This window comes from Hylaeus volcanicus, chromosome 8 (assembly GCF_026283585.1).
Source record: "Hylaeus volcanicus isolate JK05 chromosome 8, UHH_iyHylVolc1.0_haploid, whole genome shotgun sequence".
NCBI lineage: Eukaryota > Metazoa > Arthropoda > Insecta > Hymenoptera > Colletidae > Hylaeus > Hylaeus volcanicus.
The window spans coordinates 14,425,866-14,436,297 of NC_071983.1; the positions used below are offsets into that span (position 1 = coordinate 14,425,866).

At 30.7% G+C, this 10,432-nt stretch overlaps 1 protein-coding gene across 1 annotated transcript; it reads right to left on the reverse strand.

Annotated features, from left to right (window-relative positions):
• Positions 1 to 6,422: 6,422 nt before the first annotated feature.
• Positions 6,423 to 9,180, reverse strand: LOC128880617 (uncharacterized). Its single transcript, XM_054130888.1, has 2 exons — positions 8,699 to 9,180; positions 6,423 to 8,603 (listed from the first exon to the last, which is right to left on the reverse strand). Exons 1-2 carry the CDS (start codon positions 9,065 to 9,067, stop codon positions 8,127 to 8,129), a joined length of 846 nt encoding a protein of 281 aa, XP_053986863.1. The 5' UTR covers positions 9,068 to 9,180; the 3' UTR covers positions 6,423 to 8,126.
• Positions 9,181 to 10,432: the final 1,252 nt, after the last annotated feature.

Below are 10,432 nucleotides of genomic sequence, written 5' to 3' on the forward strand. Positions count from 1 at the left end.
ATATATAATTATATTAGGTGGGCTAGAAAGTAGTGTCGTTTATTTTACATTAAATTCGAACAAATTTTTAATAAATTTCTATTTTGAATTAATAATATAATCGTCCTCGTTATCAACAGCCTTTTCCCATCTAGTGAGCAAATTTTTAATGCCAGATCGATGAAAATCAATGAGCCGATGAATGATAACTTTACATTACTTTCCAGTCCACCTAATGTATCTATATGTACATACACGCCCACTCAGAAGTATGTGGACACTTCCTTAATAGAAATAAATATCTAATAAAAATTGCGAATCTATTGATATCGATTATATCATTTATGTTTCGATATGTTTTATTAATAGTTTTTTATTTTAATATCACATTAGTAACGATAAAAAACTACAGAATTTTGTATGTTAAAATTTCTTTTACCAAACTCGGACACTATTAACTTCTTCATTGTATTCGAAGTAATATTATCTCATTTATTTCGTAATACTTCGACATAAATATTTTTTATATATTGAAGATTCTTTCAGAACTTTTCTATCTAAACAATCCCATAGTTCCACTATAAAATTGAATATATGGCAGTCATAATATTTAATATTATCAAATGTTGTTAAATACACATCCAATATAGAATTTAGCAGCAAAAGTTGTGTAGTAATAATTTACGATGTAGATAAATTATTTATTGAAGGTAGCAAGTGCCCACATATTTATGAACTATGTGTATATACATTTAAACATATGCATGTATACATATATATAACAAGAATAGAATTTTGTTTTATCGAGGATAGACTAGCGCGTTTCTTTTTTCCAAACCTAATGGAAACTCACTTCAATTCGAATGTACGTTGTTTACACGAGATGTTTACTTTCACGTACAATTTATTATTCCATTTCATTCCATCGTTACAGAACGATACGATGCTCTCAAATTTCAGGGACCAAGTAAATAATTATAAAAATACAACGGAAAATTCATATTAGCTTCGTTGCTGAATATTTTTTAACCACTACAGAGAGATCCACCTGGAGTACTCGTCCTTGTAAAATTTCATCGTCGCGTTGATACTTCTAACGACAAATTAGAATGTAGGGATGATATCGAAAAATAGATTGCGTTTATTATTCGCATTTTTATTCATACTCGATTTTACTTAAATAATAAACGACGATAAATGCACATCTCAAGTTGCTTCTATCTATCCTAAAATATCGTAAATTATATACTATACGCAATGTATTCGATTAATAATAATATCATTATCGTTCGATTAAATTATAAATTCCTTGTGAAATCATAAATCATCCCTAACACGAGTGCAATATGCATTGCAAAGGTGAACATATCCTCTTCTAATATTTGTCAAGGGAATAATCTCTTAATCGTCTAATCTACAAACATTTTCGTTTGAAACCTCCAAAATTATCATTTGGATATTTAATTAACTATGTGTCTGGTTGTGTAAAAGCAGGTACGTTTTATTTCCACTTCACAAACATGAAATTTTAATGGCGTATGGGAGAGATCAGGATGGCCAAGAAAAGTATGTGGGATTTATAAAAAATTTTCGTGGCTTCTCTGTTCCAAAGTGTCCAACTACGAATCTTGTCGCACGTATTAATCCAACCTAAGTATATGACTAGTACACGACGTACGTATCTATAATAATCACATTATAGTATCTATAAAAGCAAATCGATAATGTAACCTTAGCTCTTACGATCGCCACGATTCTCGTATGTACATTATCATTGTTTCGCTCATTGATCTATCGCGAGCCTCGATGCTACGCTCTTGTACAAGGTGTTCGGTGTAAAGTGTTACGAAGCTGTAACGCTTTACACGAGACGTCCTGTACAATTATACGTTCCTCCCGAAACATTTATGTATATAATCATGAACAACGCGACCGTGCTGTGACACGATCGAGTCGGAAACCCGAACAATTTTCCCAATTTTATTGTATTAATCAAGGTTCGAAGACAACAGCACTGGCTTAATTATTTGCTCGGTAGAGAATCTTGAAATGTATTCAGTTGTCCAATTGAAACGACGATTCGTTGAATTGAAGCGATGAAAGAAAGAAATTGAGTGTAATAAACGATATACATCTATTTTTAGTAATACAGTTGTTTACTATATACGCTGAGAAACGAAATACAATAGATTTATTCAGACTGGAGACGAGCAAAATTTTATTCGAATAATGGATAACGAATGAAATAAATGTACAGGAATTCCATCGCGACGATTATTCGATTTAACAGTAAAATTTGTTATTCGCCCATTGCGAACTAATTCTGTAATTCAAATTCAAATTTTTACTCGATGAGTGATGTATAAAAAGTTGTTTAAATTTTATTCGTTACTCGAAACATGTATGTAGATAAGAATTTTGCTCATCCCTGGGTCAGACACTTGCTTAGCTGTACATTGATAATATAAGAGAAATGAATGTTGCTTGAATTTACTTAGGTAAATTGTTTCTGTCGTAACAGGGTAAACGTTAAAGAACATGCATTTTAATTATACAAATTAGTGTCGGAATATTTAAACCATATTTCCACGTCCAAATAAGGGATCACGAAACCACCGTAATTGCGAGAAGAATGCCGAGTTTCGAGCGCTATCGAGCAGAAAATTAAGCGACATGTATAAAATTTTTGTAGAGAGTAATGGTCAATGAAGACTTATATACATATATGTATGTATCTACAAGTATACGCTATACTCGTACGCAAACCGTAGTGAAAGATTTAATCGATAAAATAATATGCGATAATATTATTTTTATTCCCAATTGTACAGAAATATCGAATCTCTGCGGAAGACGCTTGAACGTGTGCTGTATTATTGTACAAAGTGTTCCACTAGAGTCAGGTCACCTTAGCCACGTGTAGTCCGTATTTTTTTATTTCATTTTTGTCGAGCCTCGCTCGATGTCGGACTGCAAAGGATTAATACACTTAATTCGAATAGCGCGATGAACTGTTACTTATGAACTTTATATGATTTCAAGAAGAACACATACAGTGGGTGTAGAAGGTATTCGTACACCGATCAATTTCCAAAAAAAAACTGTGTAAAATTGTAATTTATTAACTTATTTTTTATAAACAATGACATTCTACATATTCTCGGAAACCTCTAGAATAGATAGATTACAAAAAAAGAATAGCTATTTATGTAAGTTGCGAAATTAACAAGAAAAAACCAATTAATCGATAGAAATATTGAAGCAATAAGTATTCGCACAACTGTTTAAAAGTACTTTACTGGAAATTTGATGTTTTCTAATTCGCACGGATCAATAAACTAATGTGTTTACGTTACAAACTCTGCTGTAAATGGTTCGTCATAAGAATCGTACAAATACTTATTGCTTCTATACTTTTACCCACTTTTCACATTTTTTTGTTAATTTCACGAATTATATTAACTAGTAAATGTTGTTCGGACTATATCTATCTTAGAGACTTTCGAGAATATGTAAAATATCATTGATTATAAAAAAAGAAGTTAAGAAACTACAATTTCACACAAAAGTTTTTTGGGAAATTGATCGCTGTACGAATACATTCTACGCCCACTGTAGTGAAGATTGTTTCTTTATAAATGAATATATGTATACTGTCCTTCTTGAAACCAAACGATTTTTGTAAACAACAGCATTAGAGGAGATATTGAGGTTACTTCATTTTAGTGGGACATCCTGTATAGTAATGCAAGGCTCATGCTGAAATCTATTTGCCAACAAGCCAAGAACTCTGTTCAATTAATCGCCTTGATTAATTCATTAATACAACGAATCGAGATGAGGCAACGACGTACCGTGATTTGAATTTCGTATTTTGAAGAAGATTTTGGCAAATACTAATACGTTATACGGTGTTAAATCGTTAAAGTGATTGCGATTTTAATTCATACTTCGATGAACTTAATGTTGTTGGTATTATGTGCATGAATTTGAATGATATTTTGCTGACGCAATCGATAGTTAGCTATTAACCCTTTGACCGCGAAGGGCGTACATATAGTCCCTCGAGAAATGGGCTCAGAGAAATGTTTGTAATCGTTAAGTCAATTTAAAAAAAATATCAACTTACAGGGGATGATGAGACGAAACTTTTTTATATTTACAGTTTATCCATAGGACGGTCAGTTTCGAAAATAAAAATTGAGAAGTTAGAAGTTTGTTGGAAAAAAATGAATTTCAGGTAAAAGGTCTTCTAAGTTTTCAATTTTTATCTCTGTGACTAAACATCGGATGAATAAACTGTAAATATAAAAAAGTTTTCTTTTGCTATTCTCTATAAGGTGATATTTTTTTTAAATTCGATAGTTTGACTAGTTTTTTTTTCTTTAAGACAACTGCAACATCAGACCACTTCGAGATCTCAAGAAAAAGGTTTTTTAAGTTCTTAATTTTTATTTTTGAAACTAAACATTCTATGGATAAACTATAAATAGCAAAAAGATACGTCTTATCATTCCCTAGAAGCTGATATTTTTTGTAAAATTCACATCTCTACGACTCTTAGAATTTCTTGCAAAAATCGTCCCGCAATCAAAGGGTTAAGCATTGTTTAATCAGTCACCATTTAAAATAAAACCGAGATACAACTAGTAGATATTACATTGATTACGTTAATTATATTTTATTATTATTATTATTATTATTATTATTATTATTATATTTAATATATATTGAATTAGTTTTTTATTCTCATAAGTAAAAAATAATCAATACTATGACGCTTCAACTTATATTTTAAAACAATAACACTGATATTTATAAACAATTGGTATCGACTCGTATAAAAAGAAAGATACTCATTCGTAATTATTATCGCTTAAAATTCGAGTCAAAAGTAAACAATCATCGATGTATGTATTTTGTATCCATCTTTAATTGTACAAATTAACTTAAATATCTCGCGCACAACATGTCTAAAACTTATACAACGAAAGCATGCATTGTAAAATCTACAAATAAACGGTTACCTTCAAACATTCGCCAAATGTAAATAACGAGAACACGATTCTTGGATAAAAAAAATAGATAGCAGCATGAGACTTGTAACGAATCAAGACAAATTTTAGCTGCAATGTTTAAATAATCATAGCTTTAATAAAGAGACCAAATATGTAAAGACGAATTCGTATTCTCATAGAAAGGATCCAGTGTTAAGAAAAATGTAATCGTGCAATTTTTGCAAAGAAACGTGAGAGTGACATGTATTAAAGTGGCTGTAGAATTTCTGTATATATACATTATACATATATACGTGTACTAAGATTAAAATTCTAATCATGTTGATCCGAGACAGATCAGTGCTGTATCGACCCATTATTTAATCAACGATACTCGTACAGAGTTGCCCAAATTTTCTATCAGATATTTTGCAAATTCACGTGGAAAATTAATTAGAGGAAAAGCGTAGGAATAGAAACTGTATGATATATGGGATAGTTAATGCGTACAACGATGATCTACGAAATCGCAAACGAAAAAGCAATCTTTCTTGAGAACTACTCGTCAAAGCAATTTCTTACATTGGAAGAATTGGAGTTTATTTTAAAGAATTAAACTGTGCAAAATTTTACTCAGGAAATAGATAACGAATAAAACTAATATTTATTTATGGTTAGACATTTTATGTACATCTGTACAAAATCAGTATTATTTGCAATGCTTGTTGAAACACATTCTTCAGCTTGCATTTGATCAGGTTGATTTTACCAAACTATAACGAGTAAATAAATTAAAATTAATTTACTTTGTTTCAAAGACCGATGAAAAGTAACATTTTGCATTATTTGAAAACTTTTAATCTGAAAACATATCCGGTCCTATACGCATGTGGACAATGAATTATTAATATAGAACGAACGATGTACGTAAAGAGAGAATATTACATGAACATTACTCCAGTGGAGCGTATATCAACACATCAGAAGGCAGAAATCTATTCACTCTTAAATATTTGTAATTCATTTTTCTCTTCTAAATAGCTCCGGCGAAATCACTCTTTTTACCCAATAAATTCTGTCTTGCATATTGTAATTATTTGATTTATGGCAATTAAAGAAAAATTAAAAAAAATATAAATATATTTATAAATATTAATCTCGTTATTATCATTTATATCCATGACATGCTTACTTTCAAAATCTACAACCATCAGCCAGTGCCCTGGGAAACGAAGCATTCAAATTTATCGAGAAATTGCATCGTTTTTTTTTAGCTTTATTTAACCTTTTAAGGGTGCGCAGGAACCAGAGCCAAACCAGACAAGGATAGATAGATACTTGTCTCTCCAATGATGCTGTGATAGAGAGGGAGATACAACAGAAGGAGAGACAAGGACAGGGCGATAGACTGCAACATGATTTTTCAGGTTAAATAACTTTCATGTACCAAATATTAAAATGAATATTATTGTAATTTATGTATATTTACATACAATATCATCTTGTACACATTGTTTATACAATTGCTGTTTTAGACATGAATAACATGCTTTACATGAATATGTAAAATTATAACTTAAAAAGAAATTTAAATTTCTTAAATTATATAAATTTTTGTACCAGATCATCATTTGTACATTAAGTTAGCATGTTAATCGAACATGTAGGACACTTTTATCACACTCTACAATCCATTGTTTGCTAAATTTCTGTAAAAATGTGTAAAGACTGGAAACAAGTAACTCTTACTGTATTGTTTCTAAGATAACAATTATACAAATCTAGTGTGTACTAATCTGCTATTTTAATTTTACAAAGGTATTATTTTCCATGAATTTGTTGTTTTAAGTGATACTACTACTTAAAAAATTTGAATGAAAATCAAGTACTAATTAGTATTTAAATAACATAAAATTTACGTAAAAATAAGTATTGCTATTCATACAGTTAAAGAGATATGCCACCTTTAGAGTGAAACAAAATATTGAGTAACTCAAATTCTGATATTTTAGTTTTAATGAAATTGGCACAATATTCTAAATAACATTGCCTACTCTATGACATATAATTTTTGTTATGCAAATAATTTACGAAATTTATTAAAAATATACCTCGTGAAAACAGCCCACTTCCTTTGCGGTGGCAAAAATTCTACAATTTTTGTAATTTTAAATATTCCATATGTCATATGATAGGGATTACTCGAAGAATAACATTGCTTCATTTTTTATTTTCAAATACTGATTAAGCAAGTGAACATAAAAAAAACTTTTCAAAAGCTGAATATACACTTTATTCGTAAAAATAAAATTCATATTAGTCGAATATATATAATTCTTACCTACAATTCATGACAATACTCTCTGTTTTGATACTGACAAAGGTGGTGTAACCCTTTAACTCAAACTTGAAATTAAAGTCACGTATATTTGCACTTGATTAATAATTACTTAATTATTCATATATGATGTAACATACTTATCTATATACGTGACACAATATTAATACATATTCGTTAATTTTCCATATATTTCTATGTTGTGTGGTAAGGAGTATACATATAGACATATAGATTAAGGGACTAAAATTAATAATGGGCATTCAACAATGACTATAAATCTTGTCTTACACAATTACTATAGACTTGGATTAAGCAAATTTAAATTTTATTCAACCTACAGCATTTAATCTAGGTTTGGAACACTTAGTCTAGTGGTGAGAAATTGGTGTTTACTGTTCCCTCATACTTTGACGTACATACTTCTCTTAGTACTCATCAATGTACTAAGTACGTATCAATGAATTGCACATATACAACTCCTTTCATGCAAACTACATTCATTTCTTTCACAGCCTTGTTGTGAAAATATAATTTGAAAGATAATTTTAATACATTGTATCTTGCATATGTATCGGATATGCTTCTGCAGTAGAGCTACCTTTGTAAAGGAAAACTGCACTGCTAAAAACTTTGTCACTTTTTTCATCTATATGCTAGAATTTTACTCCAAAAGCCTTAAGTAAACATTTAATGGCTTTCGCAATACCTATCTACAGTTGAAAGTCTGTATGTACAATGTATAACATACTGGCGCACTGTACTGGGAACTAATTATGTTTCTAAACAGTGCACTTAGATCTTTGTCACTGTTATATAAGATCTTGAATCAAGTCCGCCTCTGAACCACAGAACTGATGAATAGTACTTTCCTCGTAACTATCATTGCAAGCACTGTCATTATTACTGCAAAAGCTTTCGTTCTGTGACTCTTGACTGAACCTTACATTACCAAGTTTTGAATTTATTGAGCTTTCTGTTCGAGATGTATCGCTAACATTTGTATCATCCAACCCCAATGTTACATCTAAGGAAGATTCATGTTTGGATTCTTGACTAAAAAGAGAATCGTCCGCATCTGTTACAGATTTATTTTCAGAATCTGCTTCAGAATTTCTGTAAATGGATTGTGGTGAAAGAGACTGTTTAACTTTAAGTAACTTTCCCCCATTTGTTTCTTCCGATTTATTTAAGTTTTGTATTAACTCTGCCCAAGGATCTTCCAAAAAAGATTTCACATCTATGTATCTCGATATGTCAATCTGTTTGCGCGCATCCTTTTGGTAACCCTAGATATGAAGAAACACATTCGACATCGCCCATTAAGACAACATAGCGAAGCTAAGGATAAGAATAAACTACAGCAAATTCTATTTACAATTACCTTTTTTTGACCGTAAAATTGTTTACCAGTGTGCTTATAAGGAGAGTACGAATTATTGAAATTTGATTTTGGGGTTGCATGATAGTTGTTCCTGTAATGGTTAAGTCCACTGCTACCTGAATTACGATGACTACGATTACCTCCACAACCATACCAATTACCACTCTGCCCCTTAGAATCTGGTGTACTGATGCCCAAAGGAATAAAATCGTTTCCAGAATTTGCTTGACTCTCATTTGACGAATTACACTGATAATTATCACTTTTAATATAGTTATAACCTGTCCTGTTTTTACGGTCGTGTAATTTCCAATTATAGTTTTGCTTTGCCCTGCTGCTACTTGGCGTACTTAACGGAGACTTCTTCATTTTAAAATTCTTGTTTACACTACCTTTTGCTTCACACGTTCTACAGATATTTACAATTAATGTTGTCTATAAAACAAAATACTAAAATGACGCCATATTATTTATCTTATGGCGACTGAAGACGACCAATCGATATCTCGAAACGACAGCGTCTATTTTATATCGATATGACTAAAATCGATGCAACACGACTGTGCTTTCAAATTATATTTTGTATTTTCTTTGTTATTAACTAAATAATTCATACATGTATAAACGAAAACTTGTTATTCGTTTATGTACAAAATAAGATTTTCACAACAAAACAAATTACTAGTTTTCCGACCTCACATTCATATTACACTAATAAACCAGCCTTTTAAAACAACGAATGGGATGTGTAATTAGGTAATTACTCCAGAGGAATGAGCAGCACTATAATTGTTAATAATTATCCTTTATTAGTCATTAAATTCATAGCACTCATATATCTTCATATATAAGAGAACTAATTTTTCACATATATTCACATCTCTTACTTTTATATATTCATATAATTTTGCATTGTAATTATCATAATTCAACTTCTAATTGTTGATTTGTAAAATAATAATTGACTGATATGAAATTGTTTAAATAAATAGAAATACCGACAATTTGGCGCCATCTCTCAACGAACCGCCCAAGTTTGTCGTGAAATAGTTCCCAACTCGCATTGCTAGATGTCGCAACAGACATGAAATTATTAAAACAATAAATTCTCTGCTTTTCTCTGCATATAAATATAACTTTACATTATAGTTATCATAATTCAACTTCTAATTGTTACTTTGTATACAAATAATTGACTAATATCAAGTCTTTTAAATAAATAAAAAACAAAATGTGGCGCCATCTCTCGGGGAATCCCCTAAGTTTGTCGCGAAATAGTTTCCTCACCGCACCGCTAGATGTAGGCACAGACATGAAATAATTCAAAACATAAATTCTCTACTTTCCTCTGCATATAAATGTAATTTTACATCATAATTATCATAATTCAACTAATAATTGTCGATTAAAATACTAATAAATGTCTAATCCCTAGTTTTTTAATAAATCAAAAATACCGGAAAAATGTGGCATCATCTAGTGGCATGAGTTGGGAACTATTTCATGACAAACTTGGGTAGTACGCAGAAAGATGGCGCCACATTTTTTTGTATTTTTATTTATTTAAAAAACTTGATATTAGTCAATTATTCTTGATCAATTTGTGTTCGTTTTCGAACTAAACGACTCGGTTTCGAATCGAGCAGCTCGTTTGTTTCGAGTACTCGCGCCGACCCGATTATTCGAGCCGAGCATCCGACTGCACTATCTCCTATCACTTGCATTACTTCACTT

Coding starts and splice junctions, on each gene's coding strand:
- LOC128880617 (XM_054130888.1), bottom strand. CDS start 9,067: ATGAAGAAGTCTCCGTTAAGTACGCCAAGTAGCAGCAGGGCAAAGCAA. Junction 8,604..8,698: donor AATTTTACGGTCAAAAAAAG/GTAATTGTAAAT, acceptor CTTCATATCTAG/GGTTACCAAAAGGATGCGCG.